This window comes from Leptopilina heterotoma, unplaced genomic scaffold, assembly GCF_015476425.1.
Source record: "Leptopilina heterotoma isolate Lh14 unplaced genomic scaffold, ASM1547642v1 Lhet_32, whole genome shotgun sequence".
Taxonomy (NCBI): domain Eukaryota; kingdom Metazoa; phylum Arthropoda; class Insecta; order Hymenoptera; family Figitidae; genus Leptopilina; species Leptopilina heterotoma.
The window spans coordinates 1,865,266-1,880,822 of NW_025111017.1; the positions used below are offsets into that span (position 1 = coordinate 1,865,266).

The 15,557-nt window shown below is 31.8% G+C and overlaps 1 protein-coding gene across 2 annotated transcripts in view; it reads right to left on the reverse strand.

Moving 5' to 3' along the window:
• LOC122504809 (cGMP-dependent protein kinase, isozyme 1-like) overlaps positions 1–15,557 on the reverse strand; it is a 519,664-nt gene that overhangs the window by 69,066 nt on the left and 435,041 nt on the right. For both annotated transcript variants that reach the window (XM_043616070.1, XM_043616069.1), the window contains one exon: positions 11,710–11,949. In XM_043616070.1, coding sequence (XP_043472005.1) covers positions 11,710–11,949 — 240 coding nt within the window. The remainder of the gene's footprint in view (positions 1–11,709; positions 11,950–15,557) is intronic.

Below are 15,557 nucleotides of genomic sequence, written 5' to 3' on the forward strand. Positions count from 1 at the left end.
CATTATTAAAACAATGAAGCACCCTTAAAATGTACTTCTTTTGACCACTGTAGTTAAAAATGTAATGAATTCACAGTTGTAACTAAAACACATTTGTAGTAAAAATGGAAATTTTAGGAAAAAACATAAAAAGAACTTTTAAATTACTTAGAATGATATATCCCAATTAACAGATTTTTTTTAATAAACAGATTTTATACAATTTTCATAAAATATCTTTAAAATAGTGTTTTAATTAATTTTATTCGTACTATAATGCAAAGGAGAAAATACACAATTTATAGCTTAAAATTAATTTAATAAGTATATTAAAAACGTAATCAACGTCACACTTAAAGTAATAATATTCAGTGTGACGATTCTCCATAGTTAAGTATGTGGGGCACGTGACCACTAAATAACATAACCTTAAAACAGTCTTAAAAAATTTTTTGTTTAAAATTCATGTAAGAAAATATTAATAAATCAGTCTACTGCCATTCATAAAAAGGCATTGAAAAATATCTCATATAATTTTTTATTATAAATAACAAAGTAATAATTTTGTTAGTACCAATATGGAACTCCCCTTATTCTGTAATCGCTGCATATGGGAATCCCCAATCACAGAAGAGTTAATAACGTTAATAACGAAACTTTTACAAAAACCAAGACAAACATCAATTTAGAATTTTTTGCAAAATTTACAAACGAGCAGGTTCATCGAATACTTCATAGAAGCAATTATGTTATTATGCCAAAGGAAGAAAATTAAAATATTTAATAAGATAAATTTTTATTTCAGTTTACAACATTAACATTATTCTATAAAATAATAATAATTACCTAAGATTACTTATCAATATACATTGAAAGAATACTCTTTTTGCAATTTTGCTTCGCTTCATATTTTTTAATAAGCAATTCCGAAAAAAATGTAAACCTGAATTAAAAGTTGAGAAAATGGGAAAAGAAAATCGATTTAGATAAATACTGATTTTTCTCAGTTTTTGTAAAACGAAAATGTTTTCCCGAAATTGAACGCCTAGCTATGTAATAAAATAAAAAATGTTTCTACACGCATAATGGAGTGTTGAAATAATAAGTAGAAGATTCTAAACCTAAATTGCAAACTGAGAAAATGAGAGAAGAAAAGCGGTTTCAAAAAAACTTGACTTTCGTTAAAATTTGAAAGTTTGAAAATGAATTCAAATAATTAAAAGAATAGATAATAAACAAAATTAATTTCGTTTCCTCACTTGTTATGGTATTTAGAAACTGTGTACAAAAAATTGTAAACCTGAATTGAAAGTTGAGAAAATGGGAGAAGAAAATCGATTCAGAAAAATATTGATTTTTCTCAAATTTTGTAATACGAAAATGTTTTCCCGAAATTGAACGCCTAGCTATTTAATACAATAAAAAATGTTTCTACACGGAGTGTTGAAATAATAAATAGAAGATTTTTAACCTATATTGCAAGCTGCGAAAATGAGAGAAGAAAAGCAATTCGAAAAAACTTGACTTTCGTTAAAATTTGAAAGTTTTAAAATGAATTTAAAAAATTAAAAGAATAGATAATAAACAAAATCAATTTCGTTTCTTCACTTGTTATGGGATTTAGAAACTGTGTACAAAAAATTGCAAACCTGAATTAAAAGTTGAGAAAATGGGAAAAGAAAATCGATTTAGATAAATACTGATTTTTCTCAGTTTTTGTAAAACGAAAATGTTTTCCCGAAATTGATCGCCTAGCTATGTAATAAAATAAAAAATGTTTTTACACGCATAATGAAGTGTTGAAATAATAAGTAGAAGATTTTAAACCTAAATTGCAAGCTGAGAAAATGATAGAAGAAAAGCGGTTTCAAAAAAACTTGACTTTCGTTAAAATTTGAAAGTTTGAAAATGAATTCAAATAATTAAAAGAATAGATAATAAACAAAATTAATTTCGTTTTTTCACTTGTTATGGTATTTAGAAACTGTGTACAAAAAATTGTAAACCTGAATTGAAAGATGAGAAAATGGGAGAAGAAAATCGATTCAGAAAAATATTGATTTTTCTCAAATTTTGTAATACGAAAATGTTTTCCCGAAATTGAACGCCTAGCTATTTAATACAATAAAAAATGTTTCTACACGGAGTGTTGAAATAATAAATAGAAGATTTTTAACCTAAATTGCAAGCTGAGAAAATGAGAGAAGTAAAGCAATTCGAAAAAACTTGACTTTCGTTGAAATTTGAAAGTTTGAAAATGAATTCAAATAATTAAAAGAATAGATAATAAACAAAATTAATTTCGTTTTTTCACTTGTTATGGTATTTAGAAACTGTGTACAAAAAATTGTAAACCTGAATTGAAAGTTGAGAAAATGGGAGAAGAAAATCGATTCAGAAAAATATTGATTTTTCTCAAATTTTGTAATACGAAAATGATTTTCCGAAATTGAACGCCTAGCTATTTAATAGGGGAGACTGGGGTAAACCCGCTCACTTTTTTTCAGATCGGCTAAAATCTAGGAAAATATTCTCTAAATCCAAGTTAATTTATATCATTTGAAAGCTTATGATTTCTACTAAAAAAATAAAAAAGAGTTTTTGATTTACCTTTTTTAGTTTTACTAAGAGAAACTTTTTAATAAACATATATACAAAATTTCGAAATCACAATTTTCCAGGGTAATCCCGCTCACTTTATCTTTTTAAGACGGAACAGTTTTATTTTTTAAATATTAAAGTTCGTCTTATTCCCGTCTTAAGTATGATTTATTATTGATAATTTATGAGTTATATAAACAATTCTATAAACAAAAAATTGGTTTAATAAATAATGAACATAGATTTCATGAATTACAACTATGGATTTAAATAGTGTTATATTTTATTAAGAGAAAGTGAAATGTAGTTACAATTTTGGTATTAATAAGTCATAAATTGTGTTATTGTTGAAATATAATACGTGGAATTATTTTTTTCTAAATTTTAAATTTAAAACTAAGTGAGCGGCTTTACCCCGACTTCACGTGAGCGACTTTACCCCGAATAATGATCGAAAAACTTAAAAATTCAAAATACGTTTTTTTTCTGACACCTCTAAAAACATTTGATCGTCTCTAATTCTATGTTGAATTCATGAAACTAAACGAAAGTTCGTTAATATAAGTTGAATGTTAAGTACTATTCACAGTCTCCGCCGCTGGTTGTCCACTGCCGAACATCATCGATGTCTTCGATGTGCTGGGAGAAGTGGATGCATATCCACTGCCAGACATGATTGACATCATGGATATGTTCGGTAGACCTTGTCGTGGTGGCGGGGCTTTCAACTAAAGGACAACAAAACAGCAAGAAAAAATGAATTCAAAAAATTCTGAGAAGGTACCCCATGTGAGCAGGCCGGAAACGGGAAATCTCACCATCGGTCCCAGGACCGATGCTCAAGTGCGCGCGGATTGTAAGGGCGCACAATTTCTTGCAGTGCCACGAGTGATCGTGGAAAGGGTAGATCCACAGAACATCGTGGAAAATAAAAAAACGAGGAAAGGAAGCACGTCGAGCCTTCTGAGTGTGTCAAGCTGCAGTAGCGGAAAAACCGTTCATAGCGCTATCCACTCAGAAGTAGACGACGAGGCGATAGAAGAGACTCGCGAGATATGCTTGCGGCTCAGAAAGGAGGAGGCGACTTGTCTCGAAAAAATGGAGTTGGAGGTCGCAAAGATGATAAAATCTTGCGACATTCAGAAGACCGTCAATAGGACGGTAAAGGATGGACTCAAGGTCATCGACGTCCTGCTAAAGGAGGCAAGGGCAAAGCATGCCGCGGCCGATGAGTCGGACTTCGATTTGGCATGCGTTCTGAGCGGTGCGGAAAGCAACCGCAAGGACCGTAAGAAAGAGAGAGAGCGTTTCTATAGGCGTAATCTCAAAAGCGTCTTAAGAGATGCTCAGAAACGAAAGAGAGAGGGTGACAGTCCAGAAGAGACTCGAACCAAAACCGATAAGAGGAAGAAGGAGGAAGCTCCTCCAATGGAAACGGAAGTACCAGATCCAAAGATTCCTCAATTGGAAAGAATTGGGTCAAAAAGATCCACAGTTCTAATCCGAGTCGGTAAAGGATTGACGTATGCTGACGTTCTGGGTAAGCTTCGCAAAGAGGTCAACCCAGAGGACAGCCATACGAGAATAGTAGCAGCAAAAGCTACAAACAAGGGGGACCTTCTGATTAAGTTCAGAGGAGACTCCGATAAGGACGCTTTCACCGCTGAGGTCACCAAGGCGGTTGGAAGCATGGGTAAGGTGCAGTCATTGGATCGAAGAGTTACACTCGAGATCCGTGATTTGGATTGCCTTACCCAAGAAGCTGAGGTGCAACAAGTGTTGTCTGAAGCAATGGGTAAGCCAGTAAACAGGAGAGTGACGGTCTTAGGACCCAACCGCCGAGGGATGAAGCTCGCGGTTGTAGTCACCAACCTGGAAGAGGCGAACAGGCTGGAGAAATTGGGACACGTAAAAATTGGTTTTATGTGTTGCCCAATCAAAAGAAGAGTAATGGTCGTCCGGTGTCATCGATGCCTGGGATACGGCCATATTGGAGCCAAATGCCAGAAGGAGGACAGATCGGCTGCGTGCTTTAACCCTTTAACACCCAGGCATAACTGGACGGTTAAAAAAACGTAAGTGTAACGTTATGCATAGTTTTCGGGGTCGCTGATTACAAATCTGATATCAGAATTATAAAATTTTTTAAATTCAAAATGGCGTATCAAATATGGCAAGCAACTTTTTTACAGATTGATCGGATTGGCTTGAAAATTGTTACTCGGGAGTTTTTGAGGTCGATGATTACGAATATGACATCATTTTTTAAAAATTCAAAATGGCGGATCCAAGATGGCGGACGATTTTTTTTAATCGTTTAGTTTTACCAGAAACTTGTTACTCGGGGGTTTTCAGGGTCGCTGAATACGATTCCGGTGTTATATTTTTAAAATTCAAAATGGCGGATCCAATATGGCGGACTTTTTTTTTAAAATCGTTTTGTTTCACCAGAAACTTGTTACTCTGGGGTTTTCGGGGTCGCTGATTACGAATCCAGTTAGAGTAGAAAGAAACAAGTCCATCTACTGACAGAAATAAAAATAACCGATGGTATAGCTCGGTTGGTGGAATCCCGTTACTTGCGATCACAGAGGTTAAGCCACTTTGAGTGCGGTTAGTACTTGGATGGGTGACCCTCTGTGAATCGCTACAGTTTCGGTGTTTTTCACTGATGAGATATATCAAACGGGAGGTTTGATGCCGAGGTTATGTTTGTGCATTTGTGATGGCTATCCAAATGCACATTCATGACTCGACATCAATAAACCGATTGTACTCGGGAAATAGGTTTTCTGCAGTTTTCCTCTCCCCTGGCTGAATGTCCAGGCAAATGCGAGTACTACTAACCTAAGTCGGCTGCAGCCGCAAAAGTAGGGACATGGAGGAAGAGTTTGTGAGTTAAAAGAGTTTAGTATAGTGATGTTGAGGAGATTGTAAAGGCCCGAAAGGGCATACACTGCAAGCCCGATCAGCGGTCACCCGATCAGTGGTCACTTGTTTACGTCGTTTGTAGATGGGGCGGGCGAGGGGCCATAAGGGAGTCGAAAAGTTGTGGCAGTAGCGTATACATTAAAGACGCTCTGGCCCCTTAAAAAAAAATTCAGTAGTCAAGTAATGGTAACCCATCATAAAACAGTTCGTACGGTCCTATATGTTTACGCCCGATCAGCGGTCGAGCACCCCCGGAGCTGACCGCTGATCGGGCTTGCAGTGTACAATAAAATCATACTTTACTTTTTACTGCCAGAAATAAATAAATAAATACACAATCACAATTTAAAAAATTTTTAAAATATAACACTGGATTTGTAGTCAGCGACCCCGAAAACCCCCGAGTAACAAGTTTCTGGTGAAACTAAACGATTTTAAAAATGAAGCCCGCCATATTGGATCTGCCATTTTGAATTTTAAAAATATAACACCGGATTCGTATTCAGTGACCCCGAAAACCCCCAAGTAACAATTTCCAGTGAAATTAAAATGTTTAAAAATAATCGTCTGCCATCTTGGATCCGCCATTTTCAATTTTAAAAAACTGATATTATATTCGTAATCAGCGACCCTAAAAACCCCCGATTAACAAGTTTCATGCCAATCCGTTTAATTTTTACATTTGTCGTCCGCCATATTAGATCCGCCATTTTGAATTTTGAAAAACTAGCACCGGATTCGTAATCAGCGACCCCGAAAACCCCCGAGTAATAATTTTTAGGCGATTTTAAAATATTTTAAAAATTCATGATTTTTAACAATAATTTATGAATTTTTTTAAACAATAGGAATTTTTTAACATGATCTAGGTTACTTATTTTTAAAGCCCTATTCTTCCTGAAGAGAACGCACTAAATTAGACTCAAAAATATTAAGTTTCTTCAAAGATATTGAGGTTTTTGTAGGTGGGACGTATATGTCCCATGGGCGTGAAAGGGTTAAGTGCGGTGAGGCCGGTCACAGGTTCTCCAACTGTAAAAACAACTCAAGTTGCTTTTTGTGCAAGGAAAAGATTGGCAATAAGGTTTCAACCACCCATATTGCAGGCAGCGGAGGATGCGGAGTCTTCAGGACGGCCCTTGAGGAGGCGAAGAAGACTCTCGCAAGAACTAAAAGCAAATAAGAAGTATTAAAAGGAGCCAAAAAGCGTGATTTAAACAGCTTTTAATTTGTTTGTTTGTTTTTTATTAATTTATTTTGTGATTTATTTGTCCTTATACATTTTTTTGTTTAATTTGTTTTGTGTTTTTTATTCGTCTTTAAACAGTTTTATCTTTTCAACATTATATACGTGTTTACTTTTTTTTTCTTTTCTTTTTTATATCCGTTTACAATTTTATCTTTTGACTTTTTACACTTCTTAAGATATTTGTTTTTTTAATTATTTTTGTGCTGTGAATTCCGCTTGGACTTTGTAATAGTTTTAATCATTTTTTTAACTACGGACGCAGGAGGACCGCAGAGAAAGGGAGAAGGTCGCATTAGCGACAGAGTTGAAGCGCCACCCTCGAAGGCTAAAGTCTTACGACAGTTCCGAGGGAGGGTAAAGGGCTCCAGAGGAGGGGTTACGGGTTTTGGTGGGTCGGGCTGGTGGTGGGTCGCCAGTTTATTAAATTTATTATAACATTTATGTATTTATCTTTTTTTTTTTAATATTTCCTTTTGTTTCATTGTACCAACCCCACATAACCTTGGAGTGCGGAATCCAAGGTGTCTGTAGGCAGATTTCCCAAAAGTCCCTAAGCAAAAAAAAAAAAAAGTACTATTCACAGTACCAATATTTCCATCTTAAGTTGAGTTCATAGCGTCAAATCGCTAGTGAGCGGGTTTACCCTGTGCGCGAGTTTACCCCAGTCTCCCCTACAATAAAAAATGTTTCTACACGCATAATGGAGTGTTGAAATAATAAATAGAAGATTTTTAACCTAAATTGCAAGCTGAGAAAATGAGAGAAGAAAAGCAATTCGAAAAAACTTGACTTTCGTTAAAATTTGAAAGTTTGAAAATGAATTCAAATAATTAAAAGAATAGATAATAAACAAATAGTATATTAAGCAACAAGAGGAGAAAGGCAGCCATTTCTTTACGGTGATTTTTGTGACACGAGTGGAGGTCGAGGGCGCCCCGAGACCGGAACGAGTGTCACAAAAATCATTGTAAAGAAATTGGCTGCCTTTATTCTCGTGTTACTTACGATATTTTTTATTCCTAATGCACAAAAGCGGCGATTTCAGATAGCAGACGACAGGGAGTAAAAGTCATTCACTTGTTCGATTTGTATGAAAATGGCGGCCGATTTCTCCCTTGGGCAAGAAAAATGCATGTGAACAGCTAATTTTCTTGCCCTTGGGAGAACACGGCCGCCATTTTCATACGGTCGAAGAAATGAATGACTTTCCTCCCTGTCGGCTGCTATCAGAAAGCGCCGTTTTTGTGCATGTGGGATAAAAATTAATTTCTTTTCTTCACTTGTTATGGGATTTAGAAACTGTGTACAAAAAATTGTAAACCTGAATTGAAAGTTGAGAAAATGGGAGAAGAAAATCGATTCAGAAAAATATTGATTTTTCTCAAATTTTGTAATACGAAAATGTTTTCCCTGAAATTGAACGTATAGCCTTGATTTCGAGTTATATTTTTCAGTCATGTGTTCCTTTTTTTTGTGGTGAGTGGTCTTCTTTTTCGAGTTGGATATGATGTTGATTAATTGTCCCTTGCAGCCTTGGTTTCGTCTCTGAAAATTTGAATTTTTGTGGTAAGTAGAAAAAAGGAGGTATTATAATTAGTGTTAAATTATTTATATTAAATTATATTATTCTGTATTATGTAATATTTTGTATTATTGTATTAAATAGGAAATGTTTTTATAATTATGCTTTTTTTGCTTCTCTTTATTTTTTAGCTGCAGCATTGTTAGTGGAAGCCGTAAGCTTTTATAAATGTCTGTTACATCATTGCAAATTTAGTATCCTCATCCTAATTTTCTTCATCGTCATCAGCCACAGTAGACACAGCAAAAGAGGAAGATAGTGTTAAAACAGCAATTTTTACTTCTTAAAATGTGCCTAAAATTGAAAAATAGTGTAAAAAAACTAAAAGTAAAAAACCATACAAAATAACCGAAGAAAATTGTGTTTAACATTGTTTCTGTTAATTTTAAGAAATAATTGTTTTTATTTATTTACATGTATTGCTCAGTGTATTTTAATTAAATTTGACATATTATTAAGCAAACGTTGGCAAAATTTATTTATTTTAAACAATTAATTATAAATTGAACTTTAAATCAACAAATTAGTTATACGTCATTAGTAATTATTATGTTCTCAAAAACTAAATACACAATGACAATAACTTTTAACCTTTACATTGCAAACATTTTCATATTAATGACGTATTTTATTGTTTAATTATAATCAATTAATTCCTTTACATTAATTAATTAATTAGTATTACAACTATTCTCTTTTACTGTGAATCAAAAAGTATGTTATTAAAAAACTTTAAATTATACTCACCGTTAAAAAAATATCATTCTTACTCTTCCTTATATCTTTTTTTTCCTTTTTTACATAAACAATCACAGCTTTTACGTTTTTGACTAACGTTTTTCATTCTTTACCGGCTTCTTGAAATGAATACCACTTGTCAACAAATCAACATAACCTCACATTTCCGAAAACTAATTTCTCCTGCCTTAGAATACAATTTTTTGTAAAATTAATAATGTTCATAACTTTTTCCAATAATTATTATACACATTTATTATTCTTTTTACCTTTTAAGCATAATCTTTTAATTTTATTACTTAAAACAACTATGACATACAGATTCATATGTTCTAACATTTTCTGTTTCTACGCCTGTGAGAGCGTTGTACATTAGCAGAAGACGCAGCGACATTTCTCACGCCCAATTTAAAAAAACCCCCTGTCTAATATCTTTTCGAATTACTTTCGTGGATATTTGGACGCATTTCTAATAAAATTTTAACACGCAACAACTATATGTTTGGTTGAAAATAAACCTTACTGTATATATACTAGGGGGGCTTCGCCCCTCTGCGCGCCAACCCCCTATCTCTATTTTTATATTTATTTTAATTTTTATAAATTTAAAGTAATTTTTTCTTAATATCAATGCATCTTAATAAATTGTATACAATACATGACAAAATACACATAGATTTTGACGTAATGTAACAATCGTTATGGACCTTTTTTATCTATATGTCAAAAATTAGATTAAACTTTGACATATATTTTGACCCATTTTAACCTATAGGTTAAAAAGACGTTAAATTTTAAATAGATTTTGATGTATCATAGATACGTTTATTGTTCTTTATTGTCCCTTTTTAAGTTGTAGTTAAATAAAAGTCAAATTACACATAGATTATGACGTAACTAAATGAGGGAGTAAAAATAAAACGTCAAAATTAGGTCAAAATGATAGGTGTAAGAGCAAACACAATTTTAAAATTACCTTACATTGTTAGGTCAGATGCCAAACTTCACCTCATCATTAAGTCTGCGCGCGAAAATTGTTTGACAAATTTTGACGTCTATGTCAAAGCTGCCCTCAAACTTGACCTAAATTTTGAGGGTAGCGGGAATTCTTTGTCAAATTTTCATGTGTAGGTCAAAACTGCCCTCAAAATTGACCTAGATTTAGAGGGTAGCGGAAATTGTTTGTCAAACTTTCATGTCTAAGTAAAAACTGCCCTCAAAATTGACCTAAATTTTGAGGGTAGCGGGAATTCTTTATCAAATTTTGACGTCTGGGTCAAAACAGCCCTCAAAATTGACCTAAATTTTGAGGGTAGTGGAAATTGTTTGTCAATTTTTGATGCGTAGGTCAAAACTGCCCTCAAAATTGACCTAAATTTTGAGGGTAGCGGGAATTATTTGTCAAATTTGCCCTTAAAATTGACCTAAATTTTGAGGGTAGCGGGAATTATTTGTAAAATTTTGACGTCTGGGTCAAAACTGCCCTCAAAATTGACCTAAATTTTGAGGGTAGTGGAAATTGTTTGTCAATTTTTGATGCGTAGGTCAAAACTGCCCTTAAAATTGACCTAAATTTTGAGGGTAGCGGAAATTGTTTGTCAACTTTTGACGTCTAGGTCAAAAATGCCCTCAAAATTTGCCTAAATTTTGAGGGTAGCGGGAATTATTTGTCAAATTTTGGCGCCTAGGTCAAAACTGCCCTCAAAATTGACCTATATTAACGTAATGTGAGGCCGTTATTTATCCTCTTTTTGACCTACAGGTCAAAAAATAGGTCAAAGTAGACATAGATTTTGACGTAATGTGAGGCCGTTATTTATCCTCTTTTTGACCTATAGGTCAAAAAATAGGTCAATTTTGACATAAGTTTTGACGGCCCCTTTGGGATAGGGCGCGCTTACAGAATCTTGAAACAGCGGCGGCGGCGATATCTTTTTGTAATATAGGTAGATATATATATATATATATATATATATATATATATATATACGTAAAAGCATGAAATCTACACGAGTTTATGTGTTTTGTTTTAAATCTCTTTAACTTTTTAAAAAAAATTTTAACTAAAAATATTATATTTTCTAAAGTGATAAAGAATCCCACTTTTTTATTGTTCAAATGAAATCTTAAAAGTATTATCTATTTGATTATTAAAAATAATTTTAAAAAAGATGGAAAACAAATTTTTTTTAACCCCAAAAATTAAAAAGTTAATTTATTTAAACAAATTATATTTTTTAATTAAAATTTTGATCATTTATCTAAAGTACAATTCCTCAGGTAATCTCTCCTCGTATTTTATTGTAATCGGTTTATCCGATCGCGAGTATTTAGTTATTTACTAAAACGGTACAAATAACTTTGACCTTGATTATCTTTAGCAAATAATCGAATTTCGGAAAACTATTTGCAGGTTTTTATTATACCATCATAGGCTATCGAAACATATACGTATGAGAAAAATTTACCAACCCAATAAAAAATAGGGGTCCACTTCAGGAATTCTTACCCAATAGTAATCTTTTTTCTTCCATCAAAAAAAAATTCTTGAAAACTGGTGTTTTTTTTGGCGTTTACAGTGGCCTTATCCCTTAAATAAATACTATGAAAGATAAGCAATGAAACCTACTTGTGATCTCGAATATCCTGAATTCCATTTCGTTGATAACCCAGTCGTTCTGATGGATTGAGACGTAATAATTTTTTTATTAAATTGTTTGCATTTCTGTTAACAATGCTAGGAATCCCTACCATTTCAACTCCTTTCAGAATTTTGTTATAAGTTGACATGTGGTCTGACCCTCGAAATGGTGGTTTTCCAACTAAGAGTTCATGTGCCAAAATCCCTAGAGCCCAGTAGTCTACTGCCCTGTTTGAGAAAAATAACTAAATGTTACAAAACTGTTTTTCATTAAATACAATAACGTGCTAATAAGAATAAAGACTTGTACAAGAGTTTAGATCTTAGAAAAATTATAAAATATTGAAAAAATCAGAAGTTGTAAGAAAATTTCATATTTATTTTCTCAAAATTAAACGTTATATTAGTTTCCAGAATGTCGTATTAATTGTTATGTAAAAACAAAAAAATATTGTGTCAATATTGCATATATTTTTGATGTTATATGATACATTATCAATCAACTGGTTGAATCTACTACGGATTTTTTTCAGCTGTTACATCCCTTTTAAGTAGTTTTAATATTTTCTTGCACCGCATACAATTTCTGTAGTAAAATGAAGGAACAAATTCATTGAAATGATTTCCGTAAGTTAAATCGTTTAACGAATAAACTTACGTTCTTGGTGAAAAATAGATATTATGTTTACATTTACTCTAAAAAACCCTAGTTAGTTTTTAAACTCAAATTTACATCCTAAAATTTTTAAATACACTGGAGAATCCATAGAGAGTACAGTCCGAGTCTTAGCCCTCTCTATGGAGTTCGTCCTTGACGCCACCTCTGGCGTCGAAAACTGTAAGCACTTAGGAGTGTACATTAATTAATAAAACTATCTTTTCGTAGTCTGTGTAATGCGTGGTTGCCATGTTATCAGGGGCTCAATTTTTTTTCAGTATAATTTTTAAATGGCAATATGTTTTACCCATATCAATGGATTCTAAAGTTGTATAAGTGTTTTTTGTAGATAATTTTCCAAACTTGTGAATGAAATTACTAATTATTTAAAAAAATGTAGTTTCATAAAAAAATTAAATTTTTTTTTCAATTTCCCCCCCTCTTTCCCCCCTGCAAATTTTTTCAAAAATACCCAAAAATGTTTCTTATTTTATAAGCTTTTTACCCCTTAAAAGCCATTTTGGGACATTGAAATGAGTACAAGCTACAGATGATTTTGTAACCCGGCGCATCTCATCAATTTTGCCTTTATTATTATAATTTTTACCATAGTGTTGTGCAGTGAAATTCAAAATTTTTAATAATTTAAATTAATTGCTTGTGAATCATTAGAAATTCTTTAATGCAACGCTTTTCTAGATATTCATGGCAATGGTATGTTTTATAATAAACTTTTAAAATGGTATAGTTTATAACGAATTCTTGAAATGGTACAGTTTTCCATCAAGCCAAAGATGTATTTTACTTATTCATAACGCTTCATGTGATTAGAATATCACTGCTTTTATATAATTTCGTTAATATCAGTCGTTATATTAGTTGTAATATATATATATATATATATATATATATATATATTATATAACTAATAGAAAAGTAAATATATATTTATTTACTGTGTAAAAATCAACGGATATTAACGAAATTCTATAAAAGCAGTGATATTCTAATTACATGAAGTGTTATGAATAAGAAAAATACATATTAGGGTGGTTCTTAATTTGGAAAAGTTGGAATTTCTTAGGTCGCCGGCCGTAATTTGAATTAAAATGTGAAAAATGAGCTACCCACAAGAACAGCCCATTTGATATAGGTATTTAATATATTTTGTCAGTTGACAGCTATCAACCGTCAAAGTGTATTAAATTGCTAGATATAAACTGAAATTTTCACAAGAAACCGTTTTATTCGTAGAAGTATTGTAAAAGTCGTGAAAACTCTCATTTTCAAAATTTCACAGAATTTTGACAGCATTTTGACAACTGGTAGCTGTCAAAAGATATTTTTGACATCATATTCGTGTTCAGCGTATGAAAAACTGTGGGAATACATAGACCTAAGTCAAATTTTTAAGAAATATAAAAGTTATGGGTAAGACTCCGTCAGAAAAAAAGCGATTTGCAAGTCGTCTTCCGATTTCTTCGAAACCTTGGGAAATAGAAGTCTTATATGAAGTAAATTTAACCCTAAAAGGATTTTGAAAAATTTTTAAAATGGCGGCCGCTACGCCATATTGAAAATGAGTGTTGCGTTTTTTTCAAAAATTAATAACTCTGAAACTTTTTGATCGATTTTAATAAAATTTACAGGCGATATAGTTAAAAATACGTAGTTTAATTTGATATTATGAACAAAAAAAAATTTCCAAAATTTGTCAAAAAAAAAGTCAAAAAAATTTTTTGAATTAATTTTTAGTTCAGTTGGCCTAATTTTTGAATTTTCTAATAAGTAAATATCGATTCCTTGTAATTTCACCTTTCATTTCATAAAAAAAAATTTATGGAGACTCTAATAGTTCTCGAGATATTGCGACTTTAGTGGGAGCGCGTACCGCGGAATTAAACTCCGTAGCGAGGCGGAATATGAAGCGAGCGTACAAACGTGCACAATAGGGTGTCCGTAACAATGCGACTTTCGAATTTTGTTTACGCCACCCCCCAGTTTAGTTCCAATAAAATAAAAAAAAATTTCCCAAAATTTGAAGCCGATTGATTAATATTAACACGTGCCAGAGATCCATCGAAATTTCCCATTAAAAATACATAGGAAAAATGCACTTTTTAAAAAAAAATTTATAACTTTTTTAATTTTCATGCAAAAAATTCTCCAGGTCACATTTGCCTTCATTTTTAGCTGCACTATAAGATAGCACTTTGTCAAAAATTTAATTTTGAAAAATTTTTAAAATGGCGGATGATTAAAGTGGGTTATAAAAATGCACCACAATATATCCAAGGTTTTAACACATAAGTGTTGTCAAAAATTAAAAAAAATTACTTACTCGGGGCTATTTTCGATCGTTCATCATGAATCTGATATCAGAAATTAATTTTTCCAAATTTTCGATCCAATATGGCGGGTTAAAAATTTTGATTTTCTACATTTTTAAAGTAAAAATTCTAAAACAACGTCAAGGGCGATTTTTGGAAGCGCTATTTACACTCAGAGAAAAAGTTTATTTCACTTAACCAAACTGTTTAATTAACCTATTTTATTTGTCACGATAAAACAATTTTGTACATGTGTGAATTTAAAAATGGCGATCTCACTTGTCTACAGTCCGCGTTCGCGTCAAATTTATTTGTTAAATCGGTAAATCAAAGAAAAAAAATTATAAGTGTCGGTTAAATAAATATTAAATACATTGTGTTCATTGACTTACTGCATATTTAATTTGTACCAGTGAGAAGAATATTTACAAAAAGGTTTTGTGAAGTTTTCAGTTTGTTGTTTCGAATAAACTTTTTTCTGAGTGCACGTATAAAAATCATAATTATAATATGTTTAATGTAATATTTCAAATGTTTTTTTACAATTAAGTAATTTTATTTATATGAAGAAATACATATATAATATTTTACTTAATTGTTATTTATTCTCCTCTAATAATGTTTGAGTTTCCTAATTTAATATTTTCTAGTATACATATTATTGGTTAATTTATAATTTATTATATGTATAATTTTAAAATATCAATAATTATATAATAAATTATCAATTAACCAATAATACGTACTAGAAAATATTAAATTAGGAAATTCAAATATTATTAGAGGAAAATAAATAACAAAATTAAGTAAACAAAAATATTTATTTAAATAAACCAAATACGTTTACT